Below are 24,275 nucleotides of genomic sequence, written 5' to 3'. Positions count from 1 at the left end.
AGACAGATAGGGGCGAGGATAATACATATTGTAGGGGGCATATGTGAAACGACGAAATGGTGTAGCTGATGAACATATACATATTTAAGCAGGAGACACCCGTCAAACCATACAAGGAGCAAGTCTTCATTACAAATCCAGTCGGTGAGTCCCGCAGAGCACTGACAGATGTAACACAACCTACTAGTCAGCTAACGTTAGCTAGCACTGTCTAACCTAATTACCTGTCTTCTACAGTTTAGTAGCCTCTGGAGTAAAGTCACTGTACTTGTACAAATATATCTATATTATACTTGAGAAGTATGTCCTTGGCGTAGTTGTTTATTTATTTATTTATTTTTATCTTTGTTCAAAGCCCGCAAGGTAGTCGGATACTTCAGACTTGATTTTTTTCAAATTGAGGTTATTATTAGCAAGCTCAGTTAGCTAAAGGCGCTTTCTCGTCTCCAGGTAGGTAAATGTTGATGTTTATGTTAACATAAGCGGATATAACATAATCTTGATTGTTATGATATTGTGAGAAAGTTAAGCATCGGAGGGATTGATGGAGCAGGTTCAACAGTGGGAGTGTATACAATGCTAATCAAGTGCACAATCAAGTATTTATGTATGCAAGCATATAATCTAGCAAGCAAAACTTTAATTTTTAATATTTAGTCTGCTTTGAAGAATGACACTGTTCACTTTTGTTCACCTTGAATGACGATAAGTAATATGAACAAACGGCTAACACGCTGAGCTCCACAAATGTGCTACCCAAAAGCGTAATAATCATATCACGTCGTTTGTGAGATCCTCAGATTCCTCAGATCATTTAAGTTTTGAAAATATTATTTTGCATTAATGAGAATTGCACTTGTTTAGTCAAAATTACATTGTCGTCCGAGATATGGGACACGATACAGGAACTAATCATTGTTTTGTCTAAAGCCTGCCATCAATGTCTAATACAGTCATTCCTAAACCGTAGTACATATACCACTATGCAAGGGCTGTGCTTAAAGGCCTAACAAAATTGCACTCCAAGTGGCGCAAGTCTTTAAATAAAACCAAAAATATGTTAATTGATTTAATGTTAATACAAACAGCAGTTAATACATATTATTATATTGCAATGATGTAGAAATGCATTTTAAATATTTTTGAAATACAATTGGTCTGTGCTTACCACCATAGGGTGGAATTGGACATATAGCATGATTTGACTAACGACTAAGCATAAACTAGTAAAGTTAACGTTGTTTAAAGCAGAATGAATAGAAATTTTAAATTACTACAAGGTCCAAAAACCAGTTAATGGGCAACTGACAACGAGAGGGGTGTACTACCAAGCGAGATTAGTGGATTAGCTGGGTCTGTTGAGCCTAAACCCAGAGTTTTCCATGTCATGAGGCTGGCTCTCTTGTAAATTGGCTAGATCACCATGTTAACTTGCAAAGCTAACCTGGTCGGGGCCATGGGCAATATAGATCCTCAGCTGAAGTATACGTAAATGGGAACGTCGTTACCGTGACGTTACGCATGTAAAGCCACAGAACGAAGCCATGCAGTTACAGTAGCACATACTGTATGTATTGCATCACAGAGCCTATGCATTCAATTAGTGATGAATATAATAAAATATGAAATATATAAAAAACCCTCCCTCCAGTCTCTCTCTTCTTGTTTAACACTTTAAGCAGATCATCCAAACAGTAAAAGAACGATGAGGACACAGCATCTAAGGACACTGGATATGCTTGGTCCTAATTTCCTGCTAAGTCCTTTTTATACAGCTGGTTTTGCAATGAAGTGCAGATGATAAAATTAAGTCTGTAGGTGTTTATCACAGATTAAATCAAATCAATCAATTCATTTTAATTCTACTTAACTAAATATAAAGTTATTTATTTTCCACGTATTTTCCATGAAGTGAAAGTGTTCGACCTAACTGAAGTTTCTGACTATACAACTGAAATCATGGGTATCAATACCCATGATGACTGTTGTATTATATGTAGTGTTTCCATTAGAAATGTACTAAAATAAATACCTTAATTTATGTATTGACACAAGAAGTTTCTGCAGCATTCCGCTCTTGCCTTAGTAGAAGCAGCAGTGTTAGTTTTTACCGTTATAACTTTTATATATTCATCATCGTTTCTCATTTAAACAGTCTGACTGAAGCAGACGAACGATGATTGCTTCTTTTTGTGCGGAATTATGATGTGTAAAACATCCCTTTTTCTGCACAGAGCCTGATGCAGAATCCTGGGTTAACAGAGAAAGTTCATAATTCGTGATACCTGTTATCTGTTACTGGGACTTCAAGCTTTGTTGAGCCAGCATACCTAAAGAAAGTCTGGGTATGTTGAACTTGCGTCGTAGTATACCCCAGAGACCTATTATTATTATCATTATTATTTGTTAGTAGTAGTAGTAGTAGTAGTATCATCATCATCATCATCATCATCATTATCATCAGTAATAATATTTAAATGCTCAATCATAATAATAATGATAATATAGAAGGAGGCTCTTTATTGTAACATTCCTAATATTTGTAATGGGTGAAATGGTGGCACATGGTCTTAAAAGTAAGTAAAAAGTGGTGGGAAACTCTAACTCTCAATGGCATTGAGTGACCTTTCTGTTTTATGAGTAGACATCTCATGGATTACTGACATACTGTCAAGGCTTTGTGACTACATGTTTCAAGTATATGTTGAAGATATTTTTAGCATTAATCTGTTTGCTTTTTTCCCTTATTTGCATGTGGCTTTGCTTCCGCATGTAACAACCCTATCCTTTTATTTTCTACAATCATCTGTTTCCCCTCTACAGTATCTGTAGCTGACTTCAAAATGGTGCGAGCAGCCTTGGTGACAGCCACCAGTCTGGCATTGACTGGGGCTGTGGTGGCACATGCTTACCTCCTCAAACATCAATTCTACCCGACTGTGGTCTACCTAACCAAAAGCAGCCCCAGCATGGCGGTAAGAGCAGTGGCAGCAGGAAGTCAAATTTTGAGCCTGGTTTAGCCTATTTTATGTTTTTACCCACATTCACTTCTTAAACTTTCCTAGAGAAAATATCAGTGGCATTGTGAAAAATCTGCTTTGGTTTCTGTTGTGTTTCTGGTAACAGGTGTTGTACATTCAGGCCTTTGTTTTGGTGTTTCTGCTGGGAAAGTTCATGAGAAAGGTCTTTTTTGGACAGCTAAGGGCTGCAGAATTGGAGGTAGAGTGCTGTTTACATTTATGACATACCAGACATTTGGGTTGACATTCAATGTAGGGTTGCAAATGACAACAAAAAGCCTATTCGTATATGTACATTTACATGTCTTTTCACTCTACCACCAGCATCTAATTGAGCGCTCCTGGTATGCAGTGACTGAGACATGCCTAGCATTCACTGTGTTCAGGGATGACTTCTCCCCTCGCTTTGTCGCCCTCTTCACCCTTCTGCTCTTCCTTAAGTGCTTTCACTGGCTGGCTGAGGACCGGGTGGACTTTGTGAGTAATGAGAGAGAAACAACTTTCTCATCTTACACATTAAACAGTAAACTTAAAAACTTTATTCATATACAGTGTATTTAGTTTAAAGCTGAAAGCAAATGTGGGACAAATGTGTGGACTTAATATGTGTGAGAGCTTTTGCCAGAGTTGACATTTTGCAACTGATAATTTGATAGCAAATTTAGTTTGGCCCTTTCAACGTAAGATATCTCAGTGAAGTAAGAAGTTTTGTAATGGAAAGGAAATGTAGGTGAAGGAAGCTTTAACTTAGCTTGTAAAAGGCAACAGACATTATTTGAATATTAACAGGAACATATTACAGGTTTTCTGCTCCTGTATTGGATTTGGCAACCCTATATATACTGATTAGTCAGAGTCACTGTTGATGATTTAATGATTTAATACACAAATGTTTACAGAAAAATGTAAATGTTTATTTCTATGATTTTAATCCTCTTTCCATCAGATGGAACGGAGTCCAAACATATCCTGGGTTTTTCACTTGAGAGTACTATGTAAGTACATATTATCAGCCACATCAGAAATGATTCTCTGCCCCCTTCTGTTTATTTTTTTGACATCTTTCCCTCACTTTCTGTTCTACTTTTAAAACATTTAAAACAGCTATTACAGCTGAATGAAAGTATATAAAATCGTTCTGTCATGCTGTTTGCACAGGAGGCCAGTTGCACAACAGTTCAGTGAAGCCTCGTGACAGAACAACAGAATGGTTGACATTGCCAAAGCATAAGACTATATTCTAAACAATACAGAATTGCAGATGTAATTAGTACTTATCTAATCGACCCTTTGATTTCATAAATCCTTCCAAATTTAGAAAACATCTTTATATACCGAATTAACTTTTTTTGTTTTGTTTTGTGGCTCGAAAGACAAATGTCTTTCTACATTTGAATTAAGCTTCCTCTTGTAGGTATTGCAATCCCTTTGTAGAATAATTAATGCATGTTTTTTTTTCATATATATAAATATATTTCCTGCAGCTCTCATGGGATTGCTGGGGGTCCTGGACTTCCTGTTTGTCAACCATGCCTGCCAGAGCATCATCACTCGAGGAGCCTCAGTCCAGCTTGTTTTTGGATTTGAGGTTTGTGATATTTCAAAAGCTTAATCCTTAAACATATAAAGTTTAAAAATGTGGTCAAGACTAGTTTGTATCTTAGAAGTATTGCATACTATTTTATGAAACTACGGCTGCTGCACAGCAATGAGTTGGGTAGGGTATTTATAGCAGCACTGTCCAAATTGTCCTCACCAATTTTATCAATGAATTTTTAAGTCATATGACAAATTCAAGCATTCCAATGACTGAGTAGGTACAAGGTGTTCCTTTTGCATCCCCCAGTTCTTGAACTAACAACCCTGGCCACTAGGGCTGGACAATTAATCAAAATGTTATCGAAATCGTAATATGGCGATTTGAAAACAGCTTTTTTAATTAATTAATTAATTTAGATTTGTAAAAGGTAAAATGTGCAATTAAATATTTTCTCAAAATCGTTCAGCCCTACTGGCCACCAATGACACATGATGTTCATGTTGAGCTAAACCAGTGATTCTCAAACTGGGGCGCGGCGAAAGCAGATGGAACTATGTTTTTACGTCGGACAACCCGACTCATTTTCGGGTGGCACAGTACACAAATGCGTTGCCCTGGTGATTTCCATGACAGATTTCACATTCAGACACATACAGAGAAAAAGTCTAGCATTGCCAATGGACCTGTCTGTGTTTTATGTCTGAAAGTCTGGCAGCTGACGTTAAGAAACACAACAAATTAAAGAGACACTTGGAGACCTTACACCCCACTCACGTCAACATGCCACTGGAGTTCTCATCAAGAGAAAACTTGATGAATACCACAAGCGGGAAAATCACTTTGTTGTTCACTGCCTCAGTGAACAACAAAGCACAACTGGCTTCATACAAGGCTGCATACAGAATTGCACAGTCAAAGAAACCACACACAATAGCAGAGGAGCTCATACTCCCCACAGCTCTAGATATGGTGTCAACTATGATTGATGAGACAAGCACTGCAAAATTGAAGGCTGTCCCTCTTTCCAATGACACCATTGCAAGGCGTATATGTGATATTTCAAATGATCTGGAAGATCAACTCACAGAAAAACTGAAAGAAAAAAGTGGACAGGGCTACTGACAGCAATAAAGACTGCTTGCTTATTGCTTATATTTGCTTTGTCACATCAGAGTCACGACAAAGTGAGGATTTGCTATTTTGCAAGTATGTGACAAAGAGAGCAACAGCTGACGAGCTCTTTAACCTTATTGGCGGTTACATCACAGAACACGGGCTGAAATGGGACAACTGTGTGGGTGTTTGCACGGATGGAGCACAGACCATGGCAGGAAAACAGAAGTGACTACAGGCACTAATCAAGAGGGTCTCGCTATACACAGAGAAGCGCTAGCAGTGAGACAGATGAGCCCTGAACTACACACTGTTTTTACTGATGTTATTAGTGTGGTGAACTTCATCAAAACAAGACCCCTGAATGCATGACTGTTCTCTGCACTGTGTGAGGAGATGGGAGCTGAACACTCAGCTGTGTTGTTACACAGCGAAGCTTGGTGGCTCTCGCCAGGCAAAGTCGCGTGTTTGAGCTCCAAGAGGAAATTCGGATGTTTTTGGAGGAGGAGCGCATGAATGAACTTGCAGCAAAGTTTACTGAGGAACAATTTTTGATGAAACTGGCCTATCTCTGCGACATATTTGGAAAGCTGAATGACTTAAATCTCCAGCTTCAGGGCAGAGACAAGCACCTTCCTCACCTGGCAGAAAAGATCAGCTGCTTCATTCGAAAGCTGGAGATATGGGGCAAACGCTTTGAGAGGGGTAATATTGACTCCCTTGAGCATCTGAGTAAATTTGTTGAAACCAGTGATTTGGATGCCACCACAGTGATTCCATGTCTGAAGGAGCACATTTCTTCCCTGAGAGGATTCTTTCAAAAATGCTTCCCAGCCAACAGTGCTCAGTATGACTCGGTGAGAGATCCCTTCAATGCAGCAGCACCTGCTGATTTCAGCTCTGCTGAAGAGGACAAGTGACGTCTGACTCCTCCCTGAGACTCAAGTTTGCATCAAAGACACTGAGTGACTTCTGGGTTGGTGTGGGGAGGGAGCATCCACTCATTGGAAAGAGGGCTGTGAGTATTCCACTTCCCTTCGCCACTTCCTACCTCTGTGAGATTGGCTTTTCTGCTGTTGCCCTCTAAAAACAAAGTACAGATCTAAGCTGAATATTGAGCATGAATTAAGGGTGTCAGTAACAAGCCTGCAGCCCCGTTTTGAAAAAATCTGCTGTGAAAAACAGGCTAATTGCAGCCACTAATAGTGATGAGAGACTCACAAATTAACCAAATACCTGCACTTTTTTTGGTGCATAAATGTAACTTTTATTTGTTATTTTTTTTGAGTACAGTGATACAGTGACCTGAGCCATCACAACTTGTTTTTGTGCTTCTTTTTTTTTTTTAGCACAAACATGGCATGATTTGTTATTGTTTTGATATGATGTGCAGTTCTTTTGTTCTTTTGCACAGGTTGCATTTTACTGTTTTGAGAGGATGTGCACAAAATGACCTGCTCAGTTTGTTACTTTATTGTTTTTGTTCTGAAAAAGTTATTGCACATTTTATTATATTTCTATTTGAAAAAGTCTGATGGAGCTATGGAAATTGAAGTTGGTTTTTATTTGCACAGTAAATTAGAATGGTTGCGATCTTGACGTTCTTTCAATAAAAGTTAAACTTGAACCATTTGTGACAATTTTGCCGGGGCAGGGGGGCCTGGAAATTTTTCTTCCTCCAAAGGGGGGCATGACAGAAAAAGTTTGAGAACCACTGAGCTAAACAGAGAGATGTGAGTTACAGAGGTGGTTTCACACAAAGACTAACACAAAGAAATAACCAGGGTTCTGATAACAACTGTCCATGCAACTAGTGCTAAATATTTAGTGAACAAGAAGAAATCTAAGATTGTGTGTGCTTCATCTAAACACCTGGTGTAAATAATGACATTAAATAAACTGCATCTACCATGACATCAACATTTTGTGATTTTCTTTAAATGAAGATTTGAATTTTTTTTAGCAAGAATTTGCTGAAGTTGTACTGTTTACTTAAAACATTTTGATGCACTGTCAGCTCAATTTGGAAAAAACAAAAATCAACAACTTTAGTGTCAATTGAGCAAAAATGTGGAAGGAAAATTCCAAAGGAAGATAAACTAAATTTATAAAATAAATGATTTGTTATGAATTTTAAACTTCAGTCAAACTGTAATAGCACCACTATCGGCACTATTAGGCCAAAAATTGAAGACAATGTTTTTACAATATTTTCTGTCTTTTTTTTTTTTCTCCAGTATGCCATCCTGATGACCATGGTGCTGACAACCTTCATTAAATATGTGCTGCACACAGTTGACCTGCAGAGTGAGAATCCTTGGGAAAACAAGGCAGTCTATATGCTCTACACTGAGCTATTCACAGGTGCTTTATTCAGCTATGGTTTCTGTTATGGTGCTGGAATATTTTTCCCTTAACTGTCTTTTTCTCTGCAATGTATGTGCAGTGAAAGTTATGAAAATGGTGTCAGGATTACTCAGATGTATTGTTTTTATTCAGGTTTCATCAAAGTGCTCCTGTACATTGCCTTTATGACCATCATGATAAAGGTCCACACCTTCCCCCTGTTTGCAATTCGCCCAATGTATCTGGCTATGAGGTGAGCAGCTGTATGTCTCTGTTTCTGTGGTGGTCAAAGGGTTGATTTTTCTCCTGAGTTCTCACGCAGGACTAAATATTCTTAAATATTTAGAGTAGGAGTTCAGCCATTTCCAATATAAGTAGTGTTATTTATTAGTTTTCATGACATTTTCATTCTTGAGGAGTTGGACACAAATATGAAATTACATTTTTAGTGACTGGATATTTTAAAAGAAGTGGTATTAAGTAATGTTTTGAGTTCGGTATTGTTTTCTTTTTCCTCTCAGGCAGTTCAAGAAAGCTGTAACAGATGCTATAATGTCTAGGAGAGCCATTCGCAACATGAATACATTGTAAGTGATGTAAAGCCTTTCAAGAATGCATTTTTAAAAGTAATTATTTCTTAGAGTGTACATAAATGTTTCATTCTGTTGATTTAGATTTGAATTCTCATTTATTTACATGGTCTAAAGCCTATATGGAAAGCCTTTCTTTATAAAGTGTTAATGCTATTGAAAGGTTGATGGAAACCTACATGTTACACAGTGACTTCAGCCCTTTTCACTGTACTGCACTACTGAAAATTTCCTGACATTTTCCAGGTGGGCTGAATGTGTGAACGCAAACGGCCGAATTTTTCACCCCAACTTTATACTGACTTTTTTACTGCCAGCCTCCTAGTGAAATGTCAGCAAGAAGTTGGGGTGAGCCAATGTGTCATCACGAGCTGTAAGTTTTACAGTCGCCCAAAAAAACACGAAACATTTTGAATTTTTCACCTACGGTTGTCATTAAAGACATTGCGATGAATGACACTGACACTACCCAGCTCCACTTAAAATCTTATAAAACATTCAATATTTAACAGAACACATCACCCCTCAATCAATGCAGTTACAGCAGGGATGTACCAGCAGACTGTGTGTGTGGAGACACTGCTCCAGGTTGGCAGACACAGAGCGCAAACAGACAGTGTTCAATAAGTTAATCAGTCATGTATGATCTTTTTGACAGATAAAAAAAAAGAAACAGGATAGCATTTGTCGCCCAATACACTTCGCAACCCCCCTGTCCGAGAGAGAAAAACTGCCGCTGTGATGGCCATGTGTGAAATGTTCGGGAATTGTCAGGAGTGCACGTGTGAAAGGGGCTTTAAACAAGCTCTTCCTTGTAGGTAAACAGGATTAATTTATGACACGTTTTTGTAAATTTTATGTTGCGCTTTATGTAAACATTTTAATTGTTGCATTAGTTTATTTCTTGTTTGTATGCTCTTCTTTCTTGACAGTATTAATAATTATGGTGGTATCTATAGTTGGGGACATTGCCAAGCATACAATACAAGTAGTACGAGCCTGAATAGAACCATAGCTAATAAGTTTCCTGGCTAGAATTGTTGTTCTTTTGTCTATCTTCAGATACCCTGATGCTAGTCCTGAAGACCTGCAGGCCTCTGATAACGTCTGTATCATCTGTCGAGAGGAAATGGTCACCGGAGCCAAGAAACTACCTTGTAATCACATTTTCCACTCTAGGTTAGTCCTGCAGTAATCACACTGAATCAGCAGGAAACATTGGAGACTGCAAACAAAACAGTGTAGATGTCAGACATTGACTGCTATATCACAATTTCCCTGTATTTATAAATCAAGATTAGATTTAATGTGAGAGAGGACCCTTGTAGGTTTGAATTTCAGGGTTACTTTTGGATACTTCTTGTAGTGCTTCAAGTAATGTTGTGTTGCCTTCTTTTCCCCCCCACAGCTGCTTGCGCTCCTGGTTCCAGAGGCAGCAGACCTGCCCCACCTGTCGCATGGACGTCCTCCGAGTGTCTAATAACAACCAGACTCCAACCCCTGCCCAGGCCCCACCCCCTGCTCCTGCAGCCCCTGCCAACGCCCCTGCAGTCCCACCTGCTAATGGTGAGAATCAAAACCAGTACACACAAGCACAACCACACACACACTGCTTTTGCATTTAGTCTACCAATGGCCACACTGGTGGACTGACATGCAGCTTCCTTCACCTTTTTAACAACCTTCGTACCAGAGTAACCCAAGGCAGAAAAAAAGCGTTTGTACCCAGCGTTAATACTTCTGTAGAGTAAAGCTGCTTCATTTACCTGTTCTGCCTTTCTACCCCCTGCTATCATGTTTTTTTTTAAATCTCCAGTTGCCCCAGGCATGTTACCTGGCTTTCCACCTGGTATGTTCCCGTTCTGGGGTCCCTTTCCTGCAGTGCCTCCTCCTGCTGCAGAAGCTGCAGCTCCTGGGTCTACAGATGCTTCACAAGACAGCACAGAGGCTAATCAGGCAGCTGGTAAGGATATCACATGCAACATAAGGCATCTCAATTTTTCAATGTATCCTTGATGAAGCTATTTCTTTCCCAGTACCACTGTTACATACTGTGTTAGTTGTAGTTAATTTTATTTCCGCCGAAATCAAAATCTTATGCATCTGTTTACTAGGCACCAGCCAGCCGACCCTGTCAACTGCAGACACCGCTGCTGCATCAGTAACTGCTTCAGGGTCGGCAATCCCAGGCTTCCCGTTTTCCTTTCCCCCTCCTCCGTTTCCCACTGCACCATGGTTGCCCATGCCACCTCCTCCTCCCTTTGGTAAGTGCCGACATTTTGTTCTACGTTGCAGATTAAAACTGACACTCAACTTAATTTCTGCAAGATTTGACAAGAAGAGAGACAGGAAGGTAATAAAGTGAAATGACTTGATTCTGGCAAGGCTGCTGTCTATCACTTTTGTAAAAGAACACACGTAGAGTGTCCAACAATAAGTCCCAGCCGCCTAGGTGGAGCTCGAAGGGGAGGAGGACTCTTCCATTATAGGGATTGTATCTGGGTATAATATAACGACATGTATTGCAGACAAATCTGCAGTACAAACAAATTAACAAAAAAAAATCAACAGGCAATTGTGCAGAGCAGTTAAGAGTATAAAGCGGCGAAACTTTGCTCACATTAACATAGTTGTCTAGGCTGATCACAGTGAGCAAGTTGGCATGTTCATGACTACCAGCAGTTTAAAGTCCAGGTCAATGGATTTGGACATTTGGGCTATTACAAGCAACCCATCTGGGTTATGTCCAGACATTTTCAGGAGTGCAGTTCATGTGTGAGGAGATGATATCGTCTTAAATTCTCTATCCCCTTTTGTTTGAGGAAGTGCTGAGCATGAACATATCCACACATTATCTGAACACACTGTACAAAAGTCACTGACACTTCCCACAACATGTACAATACTTTTTTTCTGCCAAAGTGCAACATTTGTATTCAGTTATCAAAAGCATCAATCAACTTACCACATATACTGTAAATCTTCACCCCTCAGGTTAGATCACATTGGTATGATTATTAATGTCTAGTGGTTAATACTGGACAGACACATTACTGTTATGTAGCTGAGAGTTTAGGGATCTCCATGATTGTAGTTGATCTGCCTGTTGTTGAAGTTTGTCTCACCTGGGACAGTTTGTGTTTGTGCCTCGCTTCTCCCTCCTCCAGTCTCGTCAATGCCTCCTCCTCCACCTTCTCTGTCCCGGCTGTCAGAGGAGGAATTAAGGGAGCTGGAGGCAGAAGGCCGACAGGGTCTTGAGGCCAGACTCCAGTGTCTTCAGAACATCCACACCCTGCTAGATGCCGCCATGCTCAACATCCACCACTACCTCAGCAGCGTTGCCACTCTCAAGTAACTGTGCCTACTTTAGTTTAAGTCAGTACTTTGTCAATTTTGATAACAGTATTAATTATTTCCTTCTGCTGCTTCTCCACAGTCCTCCTCGCGCCGAACGTATCACTGGAGAATCCAGCGGGAGAAATCATGCTGCCTCATCTCCTGCAGCTGACAGTACAATGGACAGCCCCAGAGAGGAGAAAGAGTCCCCTAGCTGTCAGTACAGCCTACATCACATTCACACTGTATTATGAAGACAAAAAAATATGATTAAATGAATGACCTCAGACCTTGATTCGATATTTCTGTTCTTTTCCAGCTGATGGGGACAACAGAGAAGCGGTCTCCTTTCAGCCAACGGACTCTACACCCATTGCTTTGGACTTAGAAGGACTGGAAAAAATTCAGGAAGGAGTGGTAGTGGCAGTGGAAGACGGGGAGCCCAACACTGCTGAGCTGAGGCGCCGCCGCCTTCGTAAACTGGACACATCATCATCTTCACCTTCTCCTGACAACTGATTCATGTGTTCCGCATTAGACATATTGTCCTGGACCCTCGGGAACTCTGAGCTGTTTTTATTGTTGCTTGGGTTCCTCATTGTTTCTCTCCCTCGAGGCTCTTGCCTTCCACAGGTTTCTAAGTGTGTTGAGTTGGACTCAGGCTACTGAGGGATTCAATGATCTGTACTGCTTTTCTGGACTGTATCTGTGTTTCAGAAAGCAATCGGCCAACTTTTGTTTTGTTTCACCACCTTTTTTTTCCCCAGAATGTGTCCTGCAGGTGTTTGTAATTTTAATCAAGTGGAAGAGGAAATTCTCATCGCAAACCCTTGGTCAAATGTGAGAGAGTCTTTGGATTTGTTTTTGGTAGTTTTATTGACAATGAGCTGCACTTTTGATTTTTGTTTATTTGAGGTTTCTTTAGTATAAAGGTGGTCCTCATCACCACACTAATATGTTACACAGCACCTGGATAAGTGTCGGTTGCAATGAAATCAAATCAACGTAACAGCTTTGGCTATCTACTCCTTTAACTCATTCATCCATCACTCTTCTGTTGCCACCGCAAATGTTGTAACATATTGATCCATTTAAATGTATATATACTGTATAAAGAGTTTTAATAGGATGATCTGTACATAATGCAGAATAAAGTGCAAGACTGAAATGGTGGTGAAGCAACAAGTATGTTTGTTTGTATGTTTACAAACAGATGCCATAGAGTTGGGTCCCCCCCCAAAGGATTCCATCATGAATTCACAGTGGTTACAAAAATGATTAAAGATGAATAAAGGCAAAGTTACATCTGGATTACAAATGTATGCTTATTTGAACATACTTTTCATATTTTTGCCTATAGAGATACTGTATTCTCACCTCTTTTAATGAAGCTTTTATTCCTTTCAATTGTATTTCAGTTTTTATGTCATTAGGCCATTTAAAACAATTAAGTTAATTTTAACAACACTTTATAATATTCATCTATGTTTGGGATTGCATAAAATAGAAGCGGGAAAAATTTCTATATGTATTATATAATAAATAATAGATAAAAGATTCAGTTTAGGCTTTGAGCAATGCAAATGCAGTGGACACTTGTGTTGTGAAGCATGTGACAAACTCAGCACAAATGACACAATACATAGGCTAACTCATCAAAGTATATAGTCAGTTATCGTTAGCTAGCTTTACATGCTAACATTGGATAGCATCTTAGAAAATGTGCGAGTTAAAAAAACAAATTTACCGAGTTCTGTCTGTGGTGGATGCTGATGCATTGCTCACGTATAAAGTCGAAATTTTACGTGAAAAAAAGGCAATGTATTACAAGAATAAAGTAGTAATTTTTACGAGAAAAAAGTCATAATATGAGATAAAGTCATAATATTACGAGAATAAAGTCGTAATTTTTCAAGAAAAAAAGTCAGAATATTACGAGAATAAAGTCGTAATTTTACGAGAAAAAAAGTCCTTATTACTTAAGTTGTAAGTTTAGGCTATGGTTAGCCTGTATCTTATTTTCAAGGGGAAATATCAGAAGAGCAGCCAGTCCCTGCGCTAAAATGACGAGTCATTTTCAAATAAAATCACTTTTCAGAGTCCTGATAGTTATGACAAAGTGGTGCTGATGTTCCGAAAGATTAAAATACACTGCTCCAAAAAATTAAGGGAACACTTAATCAGATCTTGATGAACGTATAATTAGGGCCCGAGCACCAAAGGCGGTGCTCTTGGAATGCAAGGAATTCTTTTTTACGCTTTTTCTTCTTCCAAATGAATTGCATATTTGGCGGCTTTAACATGACCCAAAACTCATCAAATTTGGAATGTGCATCACAAGTAGGAGAAATTTACATGTGATCGTGCTTTGGTGAATGGGCGTGGCAAAATGGCTCGCTAGCGCCCCCTAAAGTTCAGCCCCTCACTCAGGTTTGACCTACGTGCACCAAATTTGGTACACATATGTATCATGAAAGGACCTACAAAAAAGTCTATTATAGACATACCCTAAACCCAACAGGAAGTCAGCCATTTTGTATCTTGTTGTCATTTTTGGCCTATTTTGCCATATTCACAGGGTCCATACTTTGACGAACTCCTCCTAGAGACTTCCTCCTATCTTTTTCAAACTTGGTCAGTGAATTGACAAGACATTGGAGATTAAAAGTTATCAAAAGCTTGAGTTTTTGAGAATGGGCATGGCCTTGGCCAGGGGTCAAAGTCAGATGTTTTTTTGGCAAATTGCCAAAAACAGAAAATCACTGTAACTATCATACACAGTGTTCTATCTTATATTTCACGTGTATGACAAGAGTCCCAGCCTGAACACAATTACAAGAAAATATTTCCCATCAGGCCTAGCGCCCGCTACTGGAAACAGGAAGCGACATGTTTTACTCTACAAGCCCCTCCTCCAAGGTGGTAATACTGAGGCTGCTTCCCTTATTTGATAGCTGCTCGCTCCTCGCTCCTCGCCTGAACCGGAAGTAGTTCCCGGAGCTGCCATATTGAGGACCGTCTCAAAGCTCTTATCGCTGCTCGGAGGAGCGAGGAGTGAGGAGAGAGGATCCAAAATGTATGGAGGATTAGAGGAGTCTCCACCCTCAAATCCAGGTCTTGTTCATAATTTATCTTTCTCAACATACTCTCTGTTGGACATGGACATCTGTGGATTGTCTGAACTTGCCAGTACCTTCACTCCTTTAAAAGCTGCTAATTCTGACAAAAACTATGAAAATGGAGGAAATCAGTCTGCAAATTCTGCCTCAAAGGAAAATGTTTCTGGATCTGGTATTGAAGAACAGCTGGGGAACATTGTGGATGACCAACAGCACCACCAGCAGGAGCTAAAGGAAAACATGAAAAAAGAAATCACAAATCATACTGAACATGGAACCAAAGCATTGATGGATCTATTTCCTGAACAACAAAAGGAATTGGTCAAACATATGGATAGACAGCTTGAATTTCTAAGAACACAATTTAATGCTGCCCTGGGCTGGAGGTTAAAGAACCATCATACTGACCTGTTAAAGGACCTTTACACTGTTCTCACCCCAATCTCTGAGGCTGTTCTTCACGTGCAGGAGGAGCTCACCCTCTGCAAAAGCACAATCCATACACTGTCAGAAGAAATAAGCACAGATTAGGTCACCACTACTTTTGACCATGTAAGTTTACAAACCCACTCCGAGGTTTTTCAGGGAGAAAAACCCGTGCACATTTCAAACCGGCCCAGATTACACTCCACCATGCAGATTCATGGGAAAGAGTCCTGTTAAACTGCAATTTCCAGCTTTTGGCAGACTGGATGATACTTCCGACCCACTGCAATACCTGGAACGGTGTGAGGATTTTTTGGCTCTTAATCCACTCACAGATGAGGAGCTCATTGCCACCCTACGTAATGTGCTTCATGGGACTGCCAGAGATTGGTGGGATGTGGCCAGGCATAAAATCCATACATGGAAAGAATTTCATGTTCAGTTCCGTGCTGCCTTCCTATCGGAGCACTATGAGGATGAAATAGCAGAGAGGGTACGCAGTAGAGTCCAGGGAGAAGGGGAAAGTGTCAGAGACTTTGCCTGTATGTACCAGTCACTGTGCAAGCGCTGGAAACCCAACATTAATGAGGAGGAAATCAATAAGTTGATTTTAAAAAACATAAACCCCCAACTGGCCAGTCAGCTGAGGAGCAGCAGACTAACTTCTGTGGATGGACTTGTCCGTCTGGGTCAGCAATTAGAAAAGGACCGGGAGAACTAGCTACAATATGAACAGAGGAAAAATGTATTGAAACAATCAACAAAACCTGTTACCTCTGACACTGCTGCTATGTCTTCTAACCAAGATAACCCTGGCTGTCCAAACCCGCCTAACCAAAACCGAGCCCCCCCAAGTGTACTGTTGGCGCTGTAAGGGAAGTCATACACCAGCTTCCTGTCCGCAGTGGAACTCTAACAGAGCTTCTTCCTCCTCTAGACCCCCACAGCAGCAAGCGGCCAACCCTGCTCATGTCCGAGAGGGTAATGCTACACTTGGCTCACTCACTCACTCAAGTTACCTTGAAGAATCCACCTCTGTCAACGCTCCTCCATTATCACCTAGAAACCTGCTACCCAGCAGCTAATTGTACTGCTGACCATTGGACCATTGGTCTGTGCTGTTTGTAGCTGCTGCTAAAGCTCGAGCTAAATCGATTAATCTGCTGTAATTATCATCACTGTGGTTATTCAGCTGCTGTGTACTTAAACAGACATTAGTTTTCATCAAGCACTCTCGTTGTTGCATTAGCGTCATATCTGCTAAATAGGGTTGCCACCTTTCATGCAGAAAAATAAGGGACGCCAACCACAGCTGGGGCCTGTTCCTCGGGGCCACGACCACCACAGGTCCGGTGATGCGCCAGTGGTGGTAAATCATAACTTGGTTTCAAGAAAGTATTAAGATTCATACTTCAAGTTTGATGTGCTTTATCACCAGTGGACATTAGTAATAAGCTGAACAGATAGGGGAGGAGTAGGATAAGAAATTTTTAATGAAATTGAATCATTGTATTGGGTGGTGTGAACACGAGTTTTGGCTCAAATATTTCATTGTTTGCAGTCACGCCACCCAAACAGTGAAACTACACAGAAATATCTAGAAACATTTTTAAATCTTAGAAAACTATTGAAGTAAAACACAGTTTTCATTATTAGTAAGTGAATCTATTTATTTATTCATTAAGTTTTTTTAATATAGCCTACTGTTAATCCATTAGTATTTAAGGAAGCAATTTTCCAGATTGGGTAATCATAACATATCATAGTTGTTTCTTTTTCTCACATGGGCACTACATTTTGATTCATGTATTAAATAAATGCTTACGTATCCGACTGTAAACCTCAACCTTAAAGGACAAATTCACCCCTGGAAAAAGCCACTGTCAGTCAAAGCTGGTGTTCTCTGCAATCAATAGAAGCAATAATATTTTAAATTGGCCATAGCTGTGGAGAAAGTTGTACGAACAGCTTGCGGTTTAAACCCATTCTACATTCCTACAACACCCATTGTGCATTGCGCCTCTCTTTCTGGAAGGAATGGCCTGGTTATATAGAGAGGTTACAGGTCTGCGCGAGAAGTCTGCCTGTTTGTTATGTTCGTTCTTTCGACCAGAACAGCTGGTAAACATAGGGGGTAATTCACTCCACTCTCTGCTGTGCGGTGCGGTGCTGTGCGGTGCTGTGCTCTCAGCTGCGCGCACACTGACGGACCTCAACTGCATGCACAGATCGATGAGGAGACGGGAGAGGAGGGGGCAGATCTTTGAACAGCTTACTGTCCAGACTCGACAGGTGTTTACTCGTATTACTCTCTGTAACACAGCTTTATGTTTTTAAAACGAGCGCGCAGCAGCAGCGTATACAGTCCATCCATGAAACAATCCCCTTCCTGCGTAACGGCTCCGGACATGTGGACAAAGTGTGTCCGTGTACCGCGGTTGAGCCTCGCACAGCCACGGACTGATTGGTCTCCCGATTATAATAATACAAATACATTTTTCTGTTCACACAAAAGGTTGAGTTGTTATCATGATCACTGGAAAGTCTGAGCCTGCCAGCCCTTATAATACTTCACCGCAGCTCTCACCACCTGCTGTTCGTGCTGGCGTTTGTGAACTAGGTGCTTTTTGCCACAAGGCATAGAAAAAGGGACAAATTTGCCCCGAATGTTTGCATAACATGACTCATTGAAGTACGCGCAAACGGTTCCGGAGGACACAGACGCTGTCTGCTCTGCAGCGCACTTTGGGGTGCGTTTGAGTACGAGGCAGAGTCTTTATGTCATTTGCATAGGTTTAGCGGGCACAAAATTGTTTCCCACTGGCTCTCCGCTATGAGACTCGCCTTCCTCTGCCTCTTATTGGCTCTGACCCTGACGGTCTTTCCCTATCCCCAGCGCACATTTTTCACAGAATGCAGGTGGGATGATGCTGCGTTCATAACAACTCAGGGACAAACCCCGTCCCGTATTGATTCAAAACGGGACACGCCATTTCATTGTCAAATACAGGACAATTCCGTATTTTAAGGGACGGGTGGCAACCCTACTGCTAAACCCTTAACTTTATACTCGCTTAGCCGTTAGCTTAGCAGCTAGCTTAATCAATTGAAATGTCTTCTCCTTCTCCCTCCTGCTCTCCTGATCTGCCCTGTTCGGTGTGTCAGATGTTTAGTTCTACCTCGACCGGGTGAACAACTGTAGTGAACAAATCCTGCAGCTGAATGAGATCTGAAGATCCGGGTCACTGAAGTCCTGTGTGACAGAGTGCGTGAGCGTATTCCGTCAGGTGAGCGTATTGCGTCATTGCGTCATTTCCTGTTTTCTCGCTGCTACTGTGTTGTTCTGTGCTGTTTGTAGCTGCTGCTAGAGCTCGAGCTAAATCGATTAATCTGCTGTAATTATCATCACTGTGGTTATTCAGCTGCTGTGTACTTAAACAGACACTAGTTTTCATCAAGCACTCTCGTTGTTGCATCAGCGTCATATCTGCTAAACCCTTAACTTTATACTCGCTTAGCCGTTAGCTTAGCAGCTAGCTTAATCAATTGAAATGTCTTCTCCTTCTCCCTCCTGCTCTCCTGATCTGCCCTGTTCGGTGTGTCAGATGTTTAGCTCTACCTCGACCACCTTTACGGATAAGGGTACTTGTATGAAATGTAGTATTTTTGGAGCTATGGAGGCGAGGATCACGGAATTAGAGACGCGGCTCCTGTGTCTGCCCCCCAACCCAGGCCTTTTATTACAGTTAATTCAAACTCAAATAAAAAAGGAGTAAATCAAAAAAATTTAATAAAAATTAAAACAACAACCATTATGCCAAAAAATATGAGAATTAAATGTGGTCTGTTAAATATCAGATCCCTGTCATCTAAAGCTCTATTAGTGAACGATCTGATATCAGATTATCATATTGATTTACTCTCTTTAACTGAGACTTGGCTGTGTCAGGAAGAATATGTCAGCTTAAATGAATCCACTCCTCCCAGTCATCTTAATACTCATATTCCTCGAGACACTGGTCGAGGTGGTGGAGTGGCAGCTATCTTCAGTTCTAGTCTTCTAATCAACCCTAGACCAAAACTTAGTTTCAGCTCTTTTGAAAGCCTTGTTCTGAGTTTTTCACACCCAGCTTGGAAAACTTTACAGCCTTTTATTTTGTTTTGTTTTTTATTTGTGATAGTATACCGCCCTCCTGGCGCATACTCTGATTTTCTAACTGAATTCTCAGAGTTTTTATCAGATTTAGTCCTGAGTTCAGATAAAATAATTATTGTAGGGGACTTCAATATTCATGTAGATGTTGATAATGATAGTCTTAGCATGGCATTTATGTCCCTTTTGGACTTTATTGGTTTCACTCAAAATGTAAACCAGCCTACTCACCGCTTTAACCACACCCTCCACCTTGTTCTAGCTTATGGCCTTGAAACCGAAAACTTAATTGTCTTTCCACAAAATCCTCTTTTATCAGATCGGAATTTAGTAACATTCGACGTCCTATTAACCGACTACTCTCCAGTTAACAAAAATGTACTCACAAGATGTTTGTCTGATAGGACTGTAGCTAAATTTAAGGAAACAATTCCAGCTGCTTTTAATTCTTTACCACATCTGTTCACTACAGAAAGCTCTTATGCTAATGTTAGTCCCTCTCAGCTTGATCAGTTTGTTGATAGTACTGCAGGTTTGCTGAGAAGTACTCTAGACTCGATTGCCCCCTTAAAAAAGAAGAATATTAAACGACAGAGGCTAGCTCCATGGTATGACTCAGAAACTCGTAACTTGAAGCAAATGTCGCGTAAATTTGAAAGAATGTGGCGATCCACCAAAACAGAAGAGTCTCGTTTACTCTGGCAAAATAGTCTTAATAAATACAGGAAGACCCTACCGCATGCTCGAGGTGTCTACTACTCCTCCCTCATAGAAGAACATAAAAACAATCCCAGGTACCTTTTCAGCACTGTAGCCAGGCTGACAGAGAGTCACAGCTCCACTGAGCCAAGTATTCCTATAGGCCTCAGCAGTGACGATTTCATGAGCTTCTTTAATGACAAAATCCTAAAGATTAGAGACAAAATTTGTAACCTCCTGCCGTTAACTGGTGCAGATGTATCTTTGGAAACTGCTCAAAAACCTGATGTTTACCTTGACTGTTTTTCTCCAATTGACCTTCCTGAGCTAAATTCTCTGATATCTTCGTCTAAACCATCAACCTGTCTTTTAGACCCAATTCCAACCAAGCTGCTTAAGGAAGTCTACCCTAGATTCAGGCACCTTAGCTAACTATAGACCTATATCTAACCTTCCTTTTATTTCAAAGATCCTTGAGAAAGCAGTCGCTAATCAATTATGTGACTTTCTTCATAACAACAGTTTATTTGAGGACTTTCAGTCAGGATTTAGAGTCCACCATAGCACTGAGACAGCCCTTGTGCGAGTTTCAAATGATCTACTTACTGCTTCTGACAGAGGACTTCTCTCTGTACTCGTCCTGTTAGATCTTAGTGCCGCTTTCGACACGATAGACCATCACATCCTGTTACAGAGACTAGAACATTTAATTGGCATTACAGGATCTGCATTAAGTTGGTTTAAATCTTATTTATCAGATTGATCTCAGTTTGTTAATGTTCATGATGTGTCCTCTATGCACACCAGAGTTAGTCATGGAGTTCCACAAGGTTCTGTGCTCGGACCGATTCTTTTTACCTTATATATGCTTCCTCTTGGTAATATCATGAAGAAACACTCACACATTTTCATTGTTACGCAGATAATACTCAATTATACTTATCTATGAAGCCAGACGAAACCAATCAGCTATCTAAACTAGAAGCATGCCTTAAGGACATAAAGATCTGGATGACTAGAAACTTTCTGCTACTTAATTCAGACAAAACTGAAGTTTCTCTCTCTCTTCCTCTCTCTCTCTCTCTCTCTCTCTGTCATAATAATGCAGCTCATTAACTCTGTATCTTCTGGTCCCATTACATTACTAACCACATATCTTCCCGGGAGTTCTTGTGCTCCCTTGTCTTGAAGGTTCCTGGGGATCGTTGCTGCAGACCACCTGCTGCTGTGGACCTGCTCGACTGCAACAACTACTAACATCAGCCTTCCCCATAGTATCATTATTGTTGCTGCTAATGCTAATAGTAGACCTGTTGACTTCAACTGTTACAATTACGATTACGTCAGCCTTCATCATTATTCTGCTTCTCTTGCTAATTTATTTATTTTGCTAATCTTCACCCTAGTCTACCACTATTATTGGCACTGTAACCATAAGTATGTGTCTGTTGTTGTTCATGTAACAAGGACATATGTTGTTGTGGTAACAAGAACATATGTTGTTGTTGCTCTCTTTGCCTGTCTCTATCCTGCATCTCCTTCTATCCCATTTTCGGCCCATCCAGTCGAGGCAGATGGCTGTTCAACATGAGTCTGGTTCTGCTCGAGGTTTCTGCCTGTTAAAGGAAGTTTTTCTGCCAATGTGCCGAATATTGCTAAGTGCTACTCATGGTGATTCACGTTGGGCCTCTCTTTAAATAACATAACAAAGAGTCGGTCTAGACCTGCTCTTTCTGTAAAGTGTCTCGAGATAACTCTGGTTATGATTTGGCGCTATACAAATGAAATTTGATTGATTTGAACTATTGTCATCTATATATTACTATTGATCGTTCGCGTCATTGTGGTTAGCGTCTTTGTGTCAAATCCAGTTGTCGGTTAAAAAAAAGACCGACAGTCGTCTTGGTTAACACGGTCGATGTCTTCATTCACTAAAATGATTATTGTTGTCAGAGTTAGAGACGTGTAAGTTGTGTTTGTATTGTATTTTGTCGTGTTACATCGTCATGCATCCTGTATCTCCACACGTCGTTGTCGTATCATCTCGATACTAACATTGTTGATGTAATCAAATGTCTGCTGTAGTATCAAATAATGTTACTAAGGATTCTTTTTTGTATATGGTTGAATTCTTTTAGATTTCAGGTATTGTACAAATTCAGTAAAATATGTCCATTTTCTAACAGAAATGTATATCAAAAGGTGCTTATACGGGGCCAATGTGGCTTGTAACACTGTTACAATTGCCCCCGATCACAGTGTTACAATTGCCCCCTGTAGCCATGATAAAATCTGGTACACTAGCTAGCAACACTCATGTTGCCGGAAGGTGTTCATGTTGATTTTTAACCAATAGCCTATAGATGAAATGGATCTAAGTTTTAATTCACAGTCATCTAAACTTTAGACAGCAGAAGAAAAAATACTGTGCAACCAAAAAGTAACTTTGATACCTTGTTAAAAACTTCTGCTGTGATGAAGTGATCCTGCTCCTTTTTAGTAGGCAGAGAGAATCCTACTGAGTATGTGCAGAGTAATTTCATCACTCCAGCTTGTTTCTTATTGGAAGAATTCAGTGTGTTACAATTACCCCCTGTTACAATTTCCCCCGGTATTCCAAACAGCACCCCACACAGCAGAACCCACTAATATGAAGTACAGAAAACAACCTTACAGATGGACAAACGAAAGCAAGGACGAATATCAGATAGCTATCAAAAATCCAATCATTCAATCTCATCTCGAGCATTCTCTTTCCACCTCATTTTCCTTCAGTAAAGACGGCCTGAAATAGGCTGTACAAGTCATTTACAACATATTTGACAATGTGGCAGACTTATTCAGTCTGAAAAAGCCTCAGCACCACACATCAAAAATATTAACCAATGAGGAGTGGTTCGACACAGCCTGCAGACAACTGAGGAAAACACTCAGAAGATTATCAAATCAAAAACACAGACAACCCGACAACTCTGAGCTCCGCTTCCACTTCTGGGAAACACTAAAAACATTCGGAACACTCGGAAGTAAAACAGAATACAGCATGAGAGGCACCAACTAGATCTAATTGAAGAGTCCATTGACTCTAATGACTTCTGGTAGAAATGGCACTCTTTCACCAAACCACACAAAGAGGACTGGGCTCTTCAAAATGGTGAAATCTGGAAAAAACACAAAATCTATATAGTACCACTATAATAAATTCGGTCCGAAATAATTTCCTTAATAAACAATAACTGTTAGAAGCAGTCGTTAAAAGACAATCAGAACCCTTTAAACTATCAGATAACTGAATCTGAGCTACTGGCTAAAATCCAGGCCCTGCAGCCGAGGAATGCCAGCATTCCTGATTGTAGCTGTAGAAAGGCTGAAATTTAGCGACCATACATTTAACACTGCTATATTAAAATTGTTCAACTTCATTCTGAGTATTGGACCTCTGGAGCGAATTATCAGACCAATCTTTAAAATGGAAATAAATGTTACGCAAACAATTACAGAGGCATATGTGTCAGCCGCAACCTGGGAAAGTTATTCTGCAGCATCCTATACAGCCGACTGCAAGACTTCCTCAGTGAGCACAATGTCCTGAGCAAGAGTCAGATTGAATTTACACCAACGCATCGAACTACAGACCACATCTATACCCTCAACACACTCAGGTCCACCAAAACAAGAACAAAATCTCCTGTTTTGTAGACTTCAAAAAAGCATTTGAATCGATTTGGCATTATGGTCTGATCTTAAAATTAATTGAGAAGGGTGTAGGAGGGAAAGTTCATGACATCATTAAAAGCATGTTACAGCATGAAACGTGCTGTAACAATTGCCTTGAGTTCTTTTCCCAAAGTAGAGGTGTGAAACAGGGCTGCAGTCTCAGCCCCACCCTCTTTAACATTTATACTGATGAACTGGCCAAATCACTGGAACAGT

General features: G+C 40.3%; 1 protein-coding gene across 1 annotated transcript; it reads left to right on the top strand.

Moving 5' to 3' along the window:
- Window positions 1-13,254, top strand: syvn1 (synovial apoptosis inhibitor 1, synoviolin). Its single transcript, XM_069670574.1, has 16 exons — window positions 1-144; window positions 2,824-2,975; window positions 3,127-3,219; window positions 3,345-3,497; window positions 3,967-4,015; window positions 4,505-4,608; window positions 7,911-8,037; window positions 8,173-8,272; window positions 8,541-8,606; window positions 9,672-9,788; window positions 10,018-10,175; window positions 10,426-10,572; window positions 10,724-10,873; window positions 11,777-11,960; window positions 12,046-12,161; window positions 12,265-13,254. The coding sequence occupies exons 1-16, from the start codon at window positions 69-71 to the stop codon at window positions 12,462-12,464; spliced, it is 1,992 nt and encodes a 663-aa protein (XP_069526675.1). The 5' UTR covers window positions 1-68; the 3' UTR covers window positions 12,465-13,254.
- Window positions 13,255-24,275: the final 11,021 nt, after the last annotated feature.

This window comes from Semicossyphus pulcher, unplaced genomic scaffold (assembly GCF_022749685.1).
Source record: "Semicossyphus pulcher isolate SPU_LCO1_2020_fin unplaced genomic scaffold, fSemPul1.0.p SCAF_2, whole genome shotgun sequence".
NCBI classification, from domain to species: domain Eukaryota; kingdom Metazoa; phylum Chordata; class Actinopteri; order Labriformes; family Labridae; genus Semicossyphus; species Semicossyphus pulcher.
This window is presented reverse-complemented; position numbering and strand designations above follow the sequence as displayed.